Raw genomic sequence first — 19,137 nt, 5'->3', positions numbered from 1 at the left:
ACCAAACTCTTTTTATGAGGCTACAATTACCCTGATACCCAAACCACACAAAGATGCAACAAAGAAAGAGAACTACAGACCAATCTCCCTCATGAACATTGATGCAAAAATACTCAACAAAATATTGGCAAACCGAATCCAAGAATACATCAAAACAATCATCCATCACGACCAAGTAGGATTCATCCCAGGGATGCAAGGATGGTTCAACATACGGAAATCAGTCAATGTAATACACCATATAAACAAACTGAAAGAAAAAAACCACATGATCATCTCCCTAGATGCTGAAAAAACCTTTGACAAAATCCAACACCCCTTCATGATAAAGGTCTTAGAAAGAATAGGAATACAAGGAACATTTCTAAACATAATAAAAGCAATTTATAGCAAGCCAACAGCAAACATCAAATTAAATGGAGAGAAACTCAAAGCGATACCACTAAATTCAGGAACAAGACAAGGCTGTCCACTCTCCCCATATTTATTCAATATAGTACTAGAAGTTCTAGCTAGAGCAATAAGACAACAAAAGGAGATCAAAGGGATACAAATTGGCAAGGAAGAAGTCAAACTTTCACTATTTGCAGATGATATGATAGTATACATAAGTGACCCCAAAAACTCTACCAGGGAACTTCTACAGCTGATAAACTCCTTCAGTAAAGTGGCAGGATACAAGATCAACTCAAAAAAATCAGTAGCCCTCCTATACACAAATGATAAAAGGGCTGAGAAAGAAGTCAGAGAAACATCACCCTTTACAATAGCCACAAATAATATAAAATACCTTGGGATAACACTAACTAAACAAGTGAAAGACCTTTTTGATAAGAACTTTAAATCTCTAAAGAAAGAAATTGAAGAAGATATCAGAAAATGGAAGGATCTCCCATGCTCATGGATAGGTAGGATTAACATAGTAAAAATGGCAATCTTACCAAAAGCAATCTACAGATTCAATGCAATCCCCATCAAAATCCCAACACAATTCTTCACAGACTTGGAAAGAAAAATACTCAACTTTATATGGAAAAACAAAAGACCCAGGATAGCTAAAAGAATCCTATACGATAAAGCAACCCTTGGAGGCATCACCATCCCGGACCTCAAACTCTACTATAGAGCTATAGTAATAAAAACAGCTTGGTACTGGCATAAAAACCGACATACGGACCAATGGAATCGAATTGAAGACCCTGACATTAATCCATGCACATATGAACACCTGGTTTTTGACAAAGGAGCCAAAACTATACAATGGAACAAAGAGAGTATCTTCAACAAATGGTGCTGGCATAACTAGATGTCAATATGTAAAAGATTACAAATAGATCCATATCTGTCACCATGCACAAAACTCAAGTCCAAGTGGATCAAAGACCTAAACATAAATCCAGTTACACTAAACTTAATAGAAAAGAAGATAGGAAGCACTCTTGAACGCATTGGCACTGGAGACCATTTCCTAAATAAAACACCGACAGCACAGACCCTGAGCACAACCATTAATAAATGGGACCTCTCAAAACTGAGAAGCTTTTGCAGGGCAAAAGACACAGTCAATAAGACAAAAAGACAGCCAACAGATTGGGAAAAGATCTTCACCAACCCCACATCTGACAGAGGATTGATCTCCACAATATATAAAGAACTCAAGAAACTAGACATCAAAGCTCTGAACAGTCCAATTAAAAAATGGGCTAAAGAGCTAAACAGAGAATTCACAAAACAAGAACTACAAATGGCTGAAAGACATTTAAAGAAATGCTCAACATCCTTAATCATCAGAGAAATGCAAATCAAAACGACTCTGAGATACCACCTTACACCTGTTAGAATGGCTAAGATCAAAAACACCAATGACAACCAATGTTGGAGAGGATGTGGAGCAAAGGGAACACTCCTCCACTGTTGGTGGGAATGTAAACTTGTACAACCACTATGGAAATCAGTATGGCGGTTTCTCAGAAAATTAGGAATCAAACTACCTCAAGACCCAGCCATCCCACTCTTAGGCATATACCCAAAGAATGCTGATACATACCATAAAGATACATGCTCAGCTATGTTCATAGCAGCACTATTTGTAATAGCCAGAACCTGGAAACAACCTAGATGCCCATCAACGGAAGAATGGATGAAAAAAATGTGGTACATATACACAATGGAGTACTACACAGCAGAGAAAAACAATGAAAGCATGAAATTTGCAGGCAAATGGATGGAACTAGAAAAAATCATCCTGAGTGAGGTAACCCAAACCCAGAAAGACAGTTATGGTATGTACTCACTCATTGGTGGATTCTAGATATAAAATGAACAATCAGACCACAACCCATAGAACCATAGAGGCTATATATATAGCATGGAGGTCCCTAGGACAACTGTGGCATATAATAAATTTCAGTTTTACTCAATTATTGAAAAAAAAATAGCCAAATGAATGGAAACACATGAACTATGAACCAAAGACTGAGGGGCTCCCAGCTGGATCAGGCCCTCTGAATAGGTGAGACAGTTGATTGGCTTGATCAGTTTGGGAGGCATCTAGGCAGTGGGACCAAGTCCTGTGCTCATTCCATGAGTTGGCTGTTTGAAACCAGGAACTTATGCAGGGACACTTGGCTCAGTCTGAGAGGAAGGGACTGGACCTCCCTGGACTGAGTTTACCAAGTCGATCACAGTCCTCGGGGGAGGACTTGTCCTGGAGGAGGTGGGAATGGAGGGTGGGCTGGGGGTAAGGGGAGGGCGTGGGAGGGGGGAGAATAGGGGAACCCATGGCTGATATGTAGAACTGAATGGTATTATAAAATAAAAAATATATATCACAAAAAAAAAAAAAAAAGAAAACATACTGTCACCAAACACCAATGCCAGATCCTTTCCTCCAAACTACCACATGTGTACCCCACCCAAAAATGTATGGTTCTCTGGACTGGCAAGATGCCTCAGTGGGTAGAAGTTCTTTCTGGCAAGTCTGGAGGCCCAAGTTCAACCCCCAGAACTGACATGGTGATAGGGGAAGCTGAGACCTGCAGGTCATCCTCTGATTTTCCTGCAGGTGCGGTAGCACATACTCACTCATACACTCACATAAACACACACATGCACACACTCACATAAACACACACATGCACACACATAAACACACACATGCACACACTCACATAAAAACAGACACACTCACATAAGCACATACAAAAAATGTAAAAATAAAAGCAAATGTGTAATTGCTGTACCCTGAGCATGTTAGGGTATAATTGCACCCTGCTTGTCTCTGAAAACCTTGCAATGGGCTTTACAGGGCAGTTTCTACCTTCACTGTGAGATCCTCCAGACCTGGACCAACATTTAATAAATATTCCTTCTCAACCATAATGACGTCCCCTGGATATTGGTTATTACTACAACAACAACAAAAGAAAAGAATAGTATTTTGGAGCTTGTATGATGCTTCATAACTGTGTACAGAAAGGGGGGAAAAGTTCCAAATACCTATTCTTTTTTAAGTGTATAACAAGAAGACACTTTCAATCATGTAATTCATATAATAAAACCTATTTTGGATTCTATACAATTTCAGGAGGTTTAGTGAAAATCTTACTTGAAGTAGCACTTTTAAAAAAGATATATAATTTTAAAATAAAATAAACGTAAAGGGAATTTTTGTTAAACATTCACCATTGCTCTTTCAGTGGAATATGTTGCTTTTTCTTTAATATTTATCATCTGTTATAACTGTGGGCTATCTGAGATACAAAACAATTCCTCTATTATGTTTTTGAAAGATGCCGTTTTTCCATTTTACATGGACAAGGGAACAGTAATTTTTTTAAATGTATGCCTTTTGTGTCAACACAATGAAATTTAAATGAGAGGCTGTGTCTCTCCTAAGTGCTTTGCCATCTGTCAATCAACCAAAGTATGGCTGTGATGATTATCAGCAGCACGCTTGTTTATTAAAAATGAAAAAGCCAAGAATCATAGCCAGCCATGATTCCTTTCTTTGACTCAGGCATCATACTTAAAGCCCTATCAACCAAGCAGATCTGGAATTTGACACTGTACAAATCATCTTCCTGTCATTCATATGGAAGTTGCTGGGTTTCTCTCACTGGGGTGGTCTTGGTGGCTTTGCCTGGTACCCAGTCTGTCTTTAGGCGTATTAGTTAGTTTGTAAGGTAGTGTTTTAGAAGAACTCTGCTTCTTGCTTGCTCAGAGTAAAGCCAGCTCCCCAATGATGACCAAAGTCCCCCAGTCCTGCAGCGTGGTACCACTTCATACTGCACCCACCCTTCTCTCTCCATCCCTCAGCCCTAGGCCATGACCTCCTTGCTCATCCCAGTGACCCTCACCACATTCCCTCATCCCTAGTGCTGCGTCTCCCAAGCAGTCTGCTGCCCCTGGCACTCACACCATCTCTTCTGATTCTGTTATGTCTTTGGTTCTTACTTCCTGGGTACTGGAACTGTACATACAGTTTACCTGATCTCCTATAAGGGAAGACTGCAAAACAATGGCTGGATGATTGCCAGTCTCTTCCAGGTAAAGCTGCTGCCAGCTTCCGCCGTTCATTCATCAGATTTGCTTCTTTCCCGGCTCCTTAGTCTCCAACTCCTGTCGAGGCGTGTTGCCTCCTTAAATGGAAAGTCTTGGCCATCTAACCCTCCTTAAAGGCTAGAAAGAAAGATGAACAGTGGTCTGATCTTTACAAAAGTAAAGGCTTGGAGGGAACATCTGTGGGCTTCCTATATTCTGAAATGGTTTGGTAATTTTCAGATAATTAGGTTGTATCTCTGCCTTTTGGAGTTTGGATCTTCAAAAATTACACTAGTGCTTACCCCGAACTCTGTTAGGTGCTAAACCACATGTGAATTTCAGTTTTCTGTACATAATCATGTGAATTTTTATCTTCTCCCAATGAAGAAATGAAAGAATGTTTGTAATTGTTCATCCAAAGGGATAAATGTTTACACTCAAAAGAGATGTCTAACTTGTTTGTTTTTTGTTCATTATTTATTTATTTATTCATTCATTTTTGTATTTCCCAGACAGGATTTCTCTATGTAACTGAGTCCTGTCCTGGAACTTGCTTTGTAGCCCAGGCTGGCCTGAAACTCACAGAGATCCTCCTGCCTCTGCCTCCCAAGTGCTGGGATTAAAGGCGTGTGCTACCATGCTTGGCTTGATTTCTTAAGATCAGAATTTGAAGAGAATTTGCTTTGAGACGACATTTATATCTTTGAATTTATTGTGAACTTGAACCTGCTGAGTCCAGCCTCCATTGGTACTGAGAGACAGGGAAGGAAGGAGGGAGAAAAGGAGGTGAATGTCTGGACCACAAGTCAGATGAAGATGTCTCCTCACCTCAGCATGTATCCTCTAGCAGGTGTGTTACAATCCTGTTCACACTTCTAAAACCAGTGCTCCTGGGATCACAAACACTGAAATGATTCCTTTTGTATGCAAACAAATATGCTTTTTTGGGAAATAATTTATTTTTATTATTATTTGTGGCTTTTTTTCTCAAGATTCCTTGTTCATCATTGAAAGCATTTTTATGTTCATGCCAATTAATTTTATCTTTATTTGGTATATTTAGCTCCTCTTTAGTATACATGACACATGACCACCTCCCTTGTGAGCCTTTTGTCATGAAATTCAACCCTCCCACACTGGCTTTTAATATTGCCTTTTGTCAGATAGCAGATTCTCACTACAGCCTGCTTTTCTTCTCAGCCATTCCTCAGCCATTTTGACTCTGCCATCAATACCCCAGTGTTTTATTTATTGAAACATTATACAATATTTATCCATGAGATAAAATAATCCCTTTGCATTCCTCCTTATTGAAAATGGTCTCTGTCTTATGATGTGCTAAGATTACAGATCAAAGTTATGCTTTGTTCAAAAAAATCCATTTTTGATTGAAATTGTGTTAAAACTATAAATAAATTTTGGCAAACACTGATTTTTCAATATCTAGTTTTTCATCATGATCTGGGCATTTTGTTCTATTTTATTAATGTATTTGTTTGTGTTGCTTAGCAATGCTCTCTAATTCTACCCACATGGTTAGAGAGTTTATTCAAAGGCCTAGGCTCACCAATAATAAGAGGATGATTAAAACTTAAAACTAATGTCATTTTGTATAAAGTAGACTGAGAAAAAGAAAAGAATTCCTTAATATGAAGTGTATAGGGTGGTTCTTGCTCACTGCAGTAGAATGTAAATTACTACAACCTTTTAGACTACATCTAGTGGTTGAACACATGTATAACCTATAGTCCACTAACCCTATGCATCTGTGGAAACGTCTTTTCTGTGCACTTATTGCTTGTATACCCCCAAAAACAGGCAGTAAAAAAATGTCTGTCTTCATGAGACTAGATAAAGAAGCTGCCCTATAGATTTACAGATGAGCACATCCTAGTATTAAATGCAAATTTATTGGTTGTGACAGAAATTCCATTTATATCTTTACTTAAATAAGTATCACCAACATAATTTGTGATCAGTGCAAGTAGACAGAAGTAAGTTCTCCACAATACCACCCCAAGACCCCTTTGTGGATGAGCTCTAGAGGTGTGTGGGCATTAGAAGCACAAACTAGATTCAGACCTTGACGTCCCTGCCTTCCTCGGTGTCCCCACCTAAAATAAGGCCGTAAGCATTTTGTCCTTCGTGTTCATAGCCAATCATTTCCCTGGTCTGCCCTTCACTAATGTTTGCTGATGTGGTGAGTGTGTTGGGTTTCCACTCTGCCAGCTGCCTTTAGTCAGCCTTAGCTTCTCCGGTAAACATCCACGCACACCTCCTTTTGATGTGCTTCCACTTTATGCTTCATATTTATTTCTCCATCTACCTATTTATTTGATAGGTAAGGTCTCATGTATCACCCTCTGACTTCTCACTATATAGTCAATCAGTTGTCTAACTCTTTTGAACTTACTTTATGCAAGTTTGAAGAATGGAAAGCGACATTCCCCTGCTGTGTGACCCTATTTGCAGTTATTCTGCGTTAACCCCCTGCTGTTTCAGGACCACATCCTAACTTTTTTTCTTTAACATACAGATCTTTTGGGGTTTCTTCTTGTCTTCTCTTTCCTTCCTGTCTATAGACTCTTGGTCCGTTGCCGCGATGTTTTTCTGATTGGTGCTTTAGACTGTGTTTTTCCTTCCATAGTCCTGTAGTTTCCTCTGATTTTTCCTCTATATTAATTCTTCTAGATGATTTTTTTAACTGTCATTCTGTCCAAAACAACTTGGAAACCTAACTTGACTTTGGATTATAAGAGCTTTAGTTTTTATCCCCATGCAGGTAAATGAAAGTCTTAGTCCTGAAAGGTTTCAGGAATGTGGTCCTCCAGACCCATCTATTCACAGGTACTCTTTTTTACCTCAGTAATATATGTAAATTTCCTCACACAAAGCCCTTAACCTTTGTTGATTTCCACAGAATTCTATATACTGTGATCTATTTTTTATTAAAATTTTAATTCTTTTTAATACACACACATATATGATAACTATGAAGTTAGATAAGGAGAGTCTTCAGTTTTTAACCTTATTAAGCTTATATCTTGCTGCATTTCCTAATTAACTCCTAAAGCATTTTTTTGTAATTGTGAATCTGTTTTTCAATGGGCTTACCAACCTACTTCAGTTTTTCTGTCTTATGGACCATTGTATCCATAACACAGCTAAATGATAAAGTTGGTCACTGGCATTCTCACACTGTTTTTTCATTTAAAGTGAGGTTGATTCTTGTGTTGTGTGAATGCATAGTAGTGATGTTTGCTATGGGCCAAGTTTAGGTTTAAAGGGCCTACTCACTGAGCCTTAAAGCAAATGTTCTCAGAGGCTAACTTAAGCCCCAGACAGAAGCTTTTTACTCCCTAAAAATAAAAGTATATGGTCTCTCTGGGAGAGCAACATCAGCCCCTCTATACCCCTGGGTAATGTGGGGTCAGGGGTTTTCTGGAAGAAAAGGAGAGATAAGCAAGGGGGACTTAAACCAGTCTTAAGCACAAGGGCAGTGAAAGCAAGTCTGTCCTTGAAGTGAGCTGTGAAGGGTAAACTCCTCTTTACCATGTTCTGCGCATGCATGAGAGAACAGGGATATACATGCCTTTAATTGTGGGATGACAGATTGTCCAGAGCTACATCATAACCCACCTGTCCGTCATTAAAGACCCACCCTGTTCTCACCGCCAGGGCTCCCTCTTTGCTTCTCCTGTGTCAGGAAAAGAACCCAGAAAAGACCTCGTCTCTTGACTCAAATGTTTTCTTGCACCATTTTCGTGCAGCAGAGTATAGACTATGTTATTTTTCTTGCTGTTGATAAATTTCTACTTAGGTGGTTGGGATGATGGCTTCGAAAGGGAGACCACATTTTGCTCAACTATTAAGGACCTCAGTGTGAACCCCAGCACTCATGCTGCACATCCACAAGCCCCGAGCTGTGGAAGGTGAGACAAAAGAGTTTTCCAGATGCTAGTCAGCCCTGTCTCAAGGATTAAGGAGAGAACTATATGGCAGAACACCTGAGTCTATCTTTGGCTGCCATAGTGCACATGGATGATCCTGTCAGCATACATAATGCACTTACCCCCCCCACACACACACACACACACACACACACACACACACACACACACGTCTATACATATATTATTATGCATCTTGTCCAGCTTATTGTTTCACACTCAAAGAATTTAGATAGACATCCTGTCATGGGACACCCTGAGACCTCCTGAAGTAACATTTGGGGAAAGAATTTGGAGAATAGGCTTATTTTTTGTTTGTTTGTTTGTTTAAAGGAGGCCCTTCTGTGGCTGCACTAGAGAGTAAATACAGCTGAGACCATCTTTGGGGGTTCAGTACTTCTGATCCCTGAGGACTGTATGGAGGACATGAGATCCCAGCCCTCGGGAAGATGGCTTGAGTGGCACTTGGCCTCTGTGCTTGTTTCATTGGCAGGGAGCCAACTGCTCATAGACCCGCACCTGACCTTCCCTCATTCTCACAGTGGAACTGACCAGAAAGTTCACCGCGGTTGTTGTTAGCAAGAGGAGAATAATGAGCAGAGCCTTGCAGTAGATGGGGGAGGGATTTCTTTGTGGCATTGCAGGTATTTTTGTGTCTTTTAAGTACCTTATAGAAATGTATCACTGTGTGGAAGATAATGATTCATGTTCAGTCCAAAATAAAGGGTTTCCCTGTTCTTCTTTTATCTCCTTAAAGGATGGGACCCTTGGGTGATATGAACCTGAGAGTTAATACAGCAGTAAAATAGATCGTTTCAGAGGTTCCCGTGAGAAACGGTTTTCTTTCACAAGTGATAGAAAACTTTACTAATATTTACTGTAACCTAGCCACTTGTCTTAAGTGAAAGGTAATTGAAAAAGATTAAAAATGTCAGAGTACTTTTCCAAGGTGTCCTTTCTGTCACGTGCTCCCAAAGCCACCTTTGGATGGTCTTATCTGATGCCAGTGCCAGCCAAGGAAGGACACATGGATGGTGTCGGAGTCTTTGTGCTGAAATGGGTACCGGGCGACAAGGAGTCTATGAATTATGGGGACTTCAGAGTTGACGCTTAGGTGGAAAGAGGAACGAAATAACAAATATGAATGTATCTGTAGACTTGTGTCCTCCTCAGGTATCCCTCTGTGCTGTCTCATTTTCTTCCTAACAATTCCCTGAGTAGGCAGGGCAGAAATATACACTGCAAAAAACAAGTAATTTTGTGCCGGATGCAGAGAAGTCTGCAGGTGGAGCAGAAAGTCGAGGCCCCATACATCCTCCACCAAGGTTCATGAGCGGTGCCCGGGGGAAGTCTGTGAAGACGGAACCATCTGGGCCATCTCAGTTCTCATCGCGGGCATCAGTTGCTATACTTTTGTTTTCTCATCTACTTACTGGAAGTTACTCTGTTAATGAAGTGAAACGTGTTCCTCTCTTCACTCTATTTTTCATTTAACAACAACAACAACAACAAACCTTGAAATTGAGAAAAGGGTGTTTTTTGTGTAATCTTGGCATAAGAGAAATGCTTTTCTGAAATATATAGAGAGTAAGGGTTACTCAAAATTATTTAAATGTCTTTAAGAAAATCTATTAAGTTATCATGACAAGAAAAGCAAACATTGCACTCCCTTTTAAAACATAAATTAATTCATTTTCCTTATGTTGGAAATATAGCTAGCAAAAATCTTATAGTATTTATGTATATAAAATTATTTCTTAAATGACCAGTACAATCAATACAATTGAGTAAGAATAATAAAGCTGCTATTGAGTTCATTAGCCACATACCAGATGGGATTCTGGATGTATTGCATAATATTTTAAATTTGCACTACAACCACTTTAGAAAAGTATGACTAGGAACTGCATTCCTTTCACTGACTACTATATGCTGTCATCCTAGTCATAAATTAATTTACATATTGACCAGATAATAAGTTTAATAAGAATATCCTTTATCAAATTGGCTTATAGGTATAGTTCCTTGACAGATAATCCTTCTGTAAATATTTTTCTTATTTCTTTGAGAGTTTTGTATTCTATGTATTTTAATGGTATTACCCCTTTGCCAGCTTCTCCCGATCCACACCTACTTCAGCTCACTTCACATTGAGTCTTCGCTTTTTAAAAATAATAATTTAAAAAATCAAGTTCAATTTTTAGGTGTGAGACTATCCCCTAAACCATGGTGGTCTGACCTAGCAGGGTCGTATCTTTAAAGAAAAAAACAACTCTGTCTTTCCCACTAGTTATAAATTGTAATAGATCCTCAGCTAGGGGTGAGACTTCATGCCTACCTCCCCTGCTACATGCCAGAATTTTGTCTGGCTTGAGCTTGTTCAGATCTAATGTATGCTGTCACGGTGACATATCATTATATCCATAGATTAGTGCTGTCTCTCAATCCTCATCAGAAAAGCTTCTACTTGCAGTAAATGGTTATTAACACGGAGACCTAGAATTGGTCAATGTGATGAGAATAAGAAACTGGAGTGTGCTTAGTCCAAATGGGACATCTGTATCACACCCCATCCTCCCAAGGCTCATGGAGCATCATGGCAGAGCAGGTGGGAAACTAAGAGATGAGATGGTGAATGACTTCAAGAAAGCAGTGTTTTCTAAAAAGGTAATACTTGCTGAGCGCTTTGTTAAACAATTCACATTTTAATTCTTGTTTCGTCCTGAGAATAACCCTATGAAGTATCCCTGTCTTGTCAATACTTATAGACAAGTAACTGTCTAGAAAGGTACAGAGGAGCCACAATTTGAACTCCAGGGAACCCTAAGCCTCATGCTGTGCTGCATCTCTGATATAAAATTTAAAGTGATGAGTTAGGCAAAGGAAGCAAGTTATTTCACATAACTGGAGGGAGAGAAAGAAAAAATAGAGATTCTCTCTTAAATTCTTCGATATAGCCTCTATGGTGTAACTGAAACACATTGTAACCCCTGTGAAGTATACTTGTTTATTATTCAGAGGTAAGTACATGGGCATATGTTAATTCGGGTTCATTGGAAACATTCATTGCTTCTCCGATTTAATTTCACAAGCTCAGTATGCAGAAGCAGAAGGATCTTGAGTTCAAGACCATTCTGAGCTACTTTTTTTTAAAATGAAGGAAAAAGAAAGACAGCAAAGAAAATAATACTCTGTCTGTCAACAACCCAACAGGGCAGGCAGTAGGACATAGTTTTGCTTTGGTTAACCAATTCACACTTCATCACAGGAGGTGGAAGCCATCAGCCTCCATCCTTCTAATTCTTGATGAACTGGCTCCCATCTAGATCCTAACTAGGCAGAGAAATAGATATGAGATACCTACATAGAACCCATTGAACAAGTCAGCCATATATCACAGAACTATATAGTAAACAAATTAAGGCTAGCTACCTGGGTTGGGAATAAAAATCTTTTGTGATCGTTTTCTGATTCCATTGGGTTCAGAGATGTAGTCCATTCAAATGAAACTGGGATGGTCCCATCTGCATTTCAGATTGATTTTATTCAACCATTTGCCTTAGTGCAAATAAATCTGATTCACTCGGGAAATCTTCGAAGAGGGGGAACACAGTGTCATTCCACTGCACACTTAGAGAGTGGCTGGGATCCAGGCACTGAGAACATTAGCTGCTGTGAGGTCAGGGAGCAGCAGGAAGTGGTGGTGGGAGTGCCCAGTGGCAGGCACAGCTGCTCTGCTAGACTCCTCGGCTGCTTTTACCAAACTGATTATTTTCATAGGATTCAACTATTAGTCTCTTGCATTTATCCAGAGGGATTCAGAGCTTAAGTACATACAAAACTGAGCACATGTTTAGGTGGCTTTGTTCATAATTTCCAAAACTTGGAAGCGACCAATATAATAACCACCTGTCTAATAGAGAAGCAGATAAATTCACTGTAATATATCCAGAAACAGGAATGTTATTCAGTGCTAAAAAGAAATATAGAGGCAGGAAAGACAGAAAGGAACCCGAAATGCATACCAACTACTATAAAAAAGAAGCCACCTTGGACATGCCATGTACCATTCTTTAATGCATAATAATTATCTATTCAGTTATGACTAATGTGATAGTCTTCTAGTGGATTTATTTTATTTTGATACTATATAAAGCATTACATATTAGCTAACATATAGTTGTATTTTAATAATCCCTAAAACTAAAGTCTTTTTAAGATTTGATTTTTAAAGACTCCTGCAGAAAGGGATGGGGAGATACCTGTAGATGTAACCAACCGTCTTATTAAATAAGAAACACAGAACCAATGTAAAAGAGAAAGCCGAGAGGTCAGAGCTCAGAGCTAAAATCTCACCCTTCCTCCTGCAGTGGTTCCAGCTTCCTGAAAGCGAGCTATTTCCCTGTGTCTAAGTCATTTCATAGTTCACCGCAGGAGGAAGGGTGAGATTTTAGCTCTGAGCTCTGAGCAACTTTATTTATTAACATACAATCAAAATCACATTTCAGTACAATTAGAATACCACCACAGATACCTTGATCTCCATATTCAGTAAGAGATCCTCTCTCAAAATCTAATGTAGAGAGCAGACAGTGTCTTATCTAGGGTTTCTATTGCTGTAAAGAGACACCATGACCAAGGCAACTCATAAAGAAAAGCATCTAATTGGGGCTGGCTTACAGTTCAGAGGTTTAGTCCATTGTCATCATGGTGAGAAGCATGGGGATATGCAGGCAGACAAGGTGCTAAAAAGGTTATCTCGATTGACAGGCAGCAGAAAGAACAAATGAGCCATTGTCATCTCGATTGACAGGCAGCAGAAAGAACAAATGAGCCATTGGGCCTGGCTTGAGCTTCTGAAAGCCACCCCAGTGACTCATTTATTTCAGCAAAGCCACACCTACTCCTACAAGGCCACACCTCCAATAATGCCACTCCCTATGAGTCTGTGGAAGCCTTTTGCATTCAGACCACCACAGGAAAAATGGTTGAGTAAGACACCCAACCTCAGCCTCTGGCCATCTTGTGCATGTGCACCCAGGCATGTGTACCACATACACACATGTGTCACCCAAACACGTAGACACATGCAAGCAAGGACCTGCTGTTCCACTTCCAGAACTATTATTGTATATTACTTCAACAAGTCACATAAACATGAAGTACATTATCAAACTAAAAGTATTTACAAAATTAAAAATTAACTTATTGATTTGCTCTCACGTTTAATATCTATGCCTGATAGGTTCACTATTATGGTGAGATTTATTTCTTCTTTCTCAATGGCTTCATCATTATTTGAAACTATAGAACTGTAAAGCACAGAACACATATGCAAATACACACACAGAGGAAAAAAAGACCTTCCTTATACCCTTTGTATACTCATGGGGTGACCTTCTGAGGTGAAGTAATAAAGTGGCTGGGGCTATAATGCAGACATGCTCAGTTCATGTCACACACACACACACAGTTCTCCCGAACGCTGCCAAACAAGCCCAGGGTAAAATTGTTAAGGAAGGACATTGTTTCAGGTTCCATTGTTTCTTTTTTAATCAACTCAGTCATCCTTTGAGCTGCCTTCCCCAGGCATCCTTACCACCTGCAGGCTGTGCTCAGTGCAAGGAAGAGAACTCAGCATTCACTCAGCAGTGCTGTGCCCTGGGAGTCCTCCTCTCCCTCTTTCTGGTGCTTTTCCCATGGGAGGCACAATACACAAAGCACTACATCATGCTTTCCAGCTTAAAGAATTAAGGTTCCGTGAGCACTGTAAAGCTTTCTGCTTTTTATGTTTGCATTATGTGCATGAGTGAAAACACTTCTTGTAGGCTCTTAATGAATCATCAGTGTTCCAACCTGTGTGCATGAAGCCTCCCTCCTTATGTTTGTAAGCTGATGTGGGAAATGCCCCTGGAGATCCCTGCATACAACCTCAACTGTTCACAAAAAGCCCTTTCCCCCTCCTTTATAGTGCATATTACTCAATTTTGAACAGCAATGTTTTAGTAAATCTATAGAACCCTAAGGTAGCAAGTCATATGTTAATTAACGCTCCTCATTCATTCAGAATTGATGTGGTGAGCATTTATGGTGAGCATGGCATTGCGCTTGGGATGAAAAGATATTGGTGAAACAAATGAAGATTATAGTCTTATGGGACCTTGGAATGCTGGGGTGGGGAGTAAGTATGGCCAGATTGCAGCTTGAAGCAGTGTGGTTGAGCACCATTGACAGAGTGGCAGGGTGCAGTGAATAAGTTTTCTGGAATTTGAAAATTAAATCATGGAGGTGCCAATCTTTCAATCCCTGATAACATAGAAGTCTAAAGAAAGACAAAGAAGCCCTCCCAAATGAATCATCTGATTTTCCACATAAATGCAGCAAGCAGTGTTAAGATGTAGCTTTGCTGCTGCTGATGCCAACAAAGAGTCTGTGTATTGATTAGGTACTTTGTTCTCTCTTCAATTTAAATATTTAAGTTGTCCCCAAAGTTAATGGGCAGCAAAAAGGGCATGTATGTGGAAGCATACCACAAAACATTTCTTGCATTCATCTCTAGATTTCAGTTTTCTTTCAACAAATAGAACACTACAACATAATGTGTTTTTCACTGTGGTTAGGTCAAAGACCTAAGTGTGACATGCTTTCTGTGGTCACCCGTGCTGTGCCTCTCACTCTGAGTGACCCTTGCATCACAGAACTTCCGAGACAAAACCACTTGTGTCAATTATTTCAGCTTCTCGTGGAGTTTCAGCGCCTTTTATGTGTTTTCAGTCTTTCCCTGTTGAGTAGAATACTTTCGGTGTTTTCTGTATCAATACTGCTGCCCTTTAAGACAGTGGTAAAATTTAGTTAAGTCTCAGGAATGGTAATCATTCTAACTCCGTGAGCACATGACATTTTGGGTTTGTTTTTTAAAGAAATGTCTGAGGTACCCATTATGGAGTTAAAATTACCTTTCCAAGATTCTATCCTTTGAAAGCAGTGAATTCACTTTCTCATGGGTAGGATATTAAAGCAGTTGGAGGGGATGGAATCCAAGAAGAGCACTTAGTTTTCCTCCCCTTTTGTAAGCCTTAATCCAGTTCAGTGCAGCTGTCTGTAGCAGGTTTGCTGAGGGAAACAGTGCTTGGGCTCAGACAGCAGAACCTGACTCCCCAAGGCCAAAGCTCTTTCCCTTGTTCTTTCAGATAAGGAGACAAGGAGGCATACAGCTCCTGGTGGACCTGCTGGATCACCGGATGACGGAAGTCCACCGTAGTGCCTGTGGGGCTCTGAGGAACTTGGTGTATGGGAAGGCCAATGACGACAACAAAATCACCCTGAAAAACTGTGGTGGCATCCCAGCGCTGGTGAGACTGCTTCGCAAGACCACAGACCTGGAGATCCGGGAGCTGGTCACAGGTCAGACTTCTTACTAAATGGTTCCATTTTACCTCAAGATGCCTGTTTCAGTATCCAGCCCAGCAGCAAATGTGAGAACCAAGCATTACAACTCAGAGCCTCCCAGAGCTGATAACATAGTCATTTTCCAATTTCAAATGAGTCAGTAAAAATACCATCAAAGGTAACATACGTAGGTAGATCATGCTCAATAATTAGAAACGAGTAAATGTAGCCATCCCTAGCATTCTGTGATCTTACTTCAGTCCTTGTCATTTGTTTTAGAAGTAGTTGAGTTTCCTGCAGTACCCACAGGCCGTCATTAGAGTAACATTAGAAATAACTGATAAGGGGACAAGGCCTTCAAGCTATTGGCAACGAGCCATATATGTCCTGGTTTATGAGTACACTGAGCATACTGTGCTTCTAGTGCTAATTGATTGAGTAAAATACCCCTGCATGCTCAACGTTCCAAGGTTATATTACTGAATATTAAAGAGCTGTTTGAAAGTTAACTTGAATGCCTTTCCACATTCATGGAACTTTGGGTTTTAGACTTAATAAGAGTAGCTTGTAGAGTAATGAGGGTGTAAAGAGGGAAAATGTTGAAAGCGTTCAGCCCGTACCTTTCTTGGTATAATTGGGCAGAGTAATCGTTAACCATTAACTGTCATCCCTCACTTTGTAAGTGTGCAGTCTTGTTGGTGTCCTAATGACACACATGTCCCCAGTACGGGATTCCAAATGGCTCTGAAGTTCCCTCTTCTTCATTATGCTCACTACTGTTGTAGGTGGTTTTGGCTTCTCGTTCATTAAGGTACCCCTACAAGCAACTATTTGACAAATGAATTGCAAATGCGACTTCCCCAAAAGATCCCTTAATTATCCACTATACCATCGCCTTGACCTTCTGTCTCAGGTCTAAAATTTCTCTATATCTATGCAGATGAAGTATGTGAAAAAAATATATTTAAGAAAATGCATCGCGCAAGCTACAGAATCATAAATAGGCACGCAAGGCTGGCTCCAGACTCCCAGTCTCAGAACATTTCCTTGTGTTTTCTTTCTTCAAGGTAGTTCTATCTCTTTCTTGTTTTTAGCTAAGTTTAAACGAGACCCAAATCGGCTCCTCTTTTTTTATGTTTTGTTTGTTATGTCCTCCCCTAACCCTTACTTGCTTGCTGGCTTTATTTCCTCTTCATTTTTCTATAAGTAGAGGGTTTTCCTTGTGGAAATAATTATTGGCAAGGGTTATAGTATTATTAAAGTAATGTTTCACAATGAAGTCAGATGGGTCAGGCGAGGTAAAGTGGTCATTATCTGCATTTTGTGACTTTGAGGACTGTTTCCGAGGTGAATTACACAATCTGAAATAATTCCCTGCCATTATGGTTATGCAAGACCATCTTTATGCTCACTGGTTGTGTGTGAGTTGGAAGTGCCTGGGAGAAAAGGACTCAGTATGTGTGATGGAAACAAGATGCTTGGTGCGTCAAGATTCTGCTACTGGATACAGAAAGCGGGGAAATGGGAGTCTTGCACAATACCTTCTGCATAGGCTGCACATGTTATTCCAGGCTTGGAAAAGACTTGGAATTAAGTTACCTTTGTGTTGTCTGCAACTCAGAACCATGATCTGGAAGCTGCTTCAATAGCATTTATCACGTCACCAAAGAAATCGTGTGAACGTTGGAGGTAGCTGATGACCTAAACGCAGTGGGCCCATGGCATGGCACGGGAGCTGCGGTTGGCACTTGGGGTGTCCAGAAAGGGATCAAGAGAAGCTGTTGCCTTCCCCAGCTACTTTTGGAAGCTCTTGGAGACCACCATTTTAACCCCAAACAGCGGCAGAAATGTCTCTGAGCTCCACTTGGAAATATCAAAAGCATACATCCTTCTTGGAAGGTTAAGAAGATTTCACTTGTGGTGAAGTTCGGGCTGTGGGAAAGATGTAGTACTTGGCATACAGACCGACCTTCCCTTTTTCACTCTGCTTCTCCTGAGGAAAGCCAAACAAGAATGTCCCCGTGGTAGCCAAAGCTTTCTCCTCTTTCCTTTCTGAAAGGAACACTGTCTTTGAAACATCGGTGAATCAATTATGAACAATCAAAGTTACTACCCTAGCAGATGTTGTCTGCCTTCCCAGAGGCAGAGTGTTATAGTCTCACTGTAGCTGGGGTTAGCAATGTAGGTGCTGTTAAATAACAATACTGCAGTACCATCTCGCAGAAGGGAATGGGAAGAAAACGCCTGTGAGGACAAGCTTGTGCAGAGGGATGGGTGCTGGGAGTACAAAGCCTTCTGAGTTTTTCCAGGGGCAGAGACTTGAGGGTACCAGGAAGGCTGCAGGACTCAGCTGACTTCTGTTTAGACATCACACCAGTGATCAAGTCTTACCAAAGCCAATCCTTCTGGCCTGAGAAAAATGAAATGAGGTAAATGGAAGTCAGAGAGCCTTAGAGACAAATCTGCATCTTCAGCACTGGCCCATATCATCTGCCAAAGAGGGCCTTGAAGTGCTGATTCTGTTGACGCCTGCAGAGCTTGAGGAATCCAGTGTTTTATTTCAGCTAACCCAGTTTAACCCCAAGGTCACCAAACCCTCCGTTTCTCTTTCTCTTTCCTCCTCTGAGACATTTGTCTCTGCCCAAGTCCAGTGGTCTCCTTGGTGTAATAAGCCTGCCTGTGTGCTCCCAGGAATATCATGCTTTCCACTCATCCCTCAAGCACTTCAGAGTGCACAGATGTTAGGTGTTCTGCTAAGCCCTGCTGACTAACTGACTCTCGATCGAGTACTCACTGCCAGGGTGAAGCTCTGCTCTGAATGACCAATGCCTGGGTATTGCTGAGTGATAAACATGTAAAAATACTGTGATGGTTTAAATTAGCAACGGCCCCCATAGACTCATGTGTTTGAAGGCTTGCCCTATAGGGAGTGGCACTATTAGGAAGTGTGGCCTCATTGGAGTAGGTGTAGCCTTGTTGGAGGAAGTGTGTCACTGTGGGAGCAGGCTTTGAGGTATCATATGCTCAAGCTATGCCCAATGTGGCATGCAGTCTCCTTGTTCTGCCTTCAGATCAAGATGCAGAACTCTCAGGTCCTTCTCCAGCACCATGCCTGCCTGCATGCTGCCATGCTTTTCTCATCATGATGATAATGGACTAAATAAACCCCTGAAACTGTAAGACAGCTTCTATTAAATGTTTGTAAGAGTTGCCATGGTTATGGTGCCTCTTCACATCAATAACACCCTAAGACAGA

The 19,137-nt window shown here is 40.5% G+C and overlaps 1 protein-coding gene across 6 annotated transcripts in view; it reads left to right on the top strand.

Annotated features, from left to right (window-relative positions):
- The window catches only part of Ctnnd2 (catenin delta 2), an 881,165-nt gene that overhangs the window by 637,155 nt on the left and 224,873 nt on the right, over positions 1-19,137 (top strand). For all 6 annotated transcript variants that reach the window (XM_076551692.1, XM_076551693.1, XM_076551694.1 and 3 more), the window contains one exon: positions 15,683-15,896. In XM_076551692.1, coding sequence (XP_076407807.1) covers positions 15,683-15,896 — 214 coding nt within the window. The remainder of the gene's footprint in view (positions 1-15,682; positions 15,897-19,137) is intronic.

The sequence above is a fragment of the Peromyscus maniculatus genome, chromosome 15, assembly GCF_049852395.1.
Source record: "Peromyscus maniculatus bairdii isolate BWxNUB_F1_BW_parent chromosome 15, HU_Pman_BW_mat_3.1, whole genome shotgun sequence".
NCBI classification, from domain to species: domain Eukaryota; kingdom Metazoa; phylum Chordata; class Mammalia; order Rodentia; family Cricetidae; genus Peromyscus; species Peromyscus maniculatus.
This window is presented reverse-complemented; position numbering and strand designations above follow the sequence as displayed.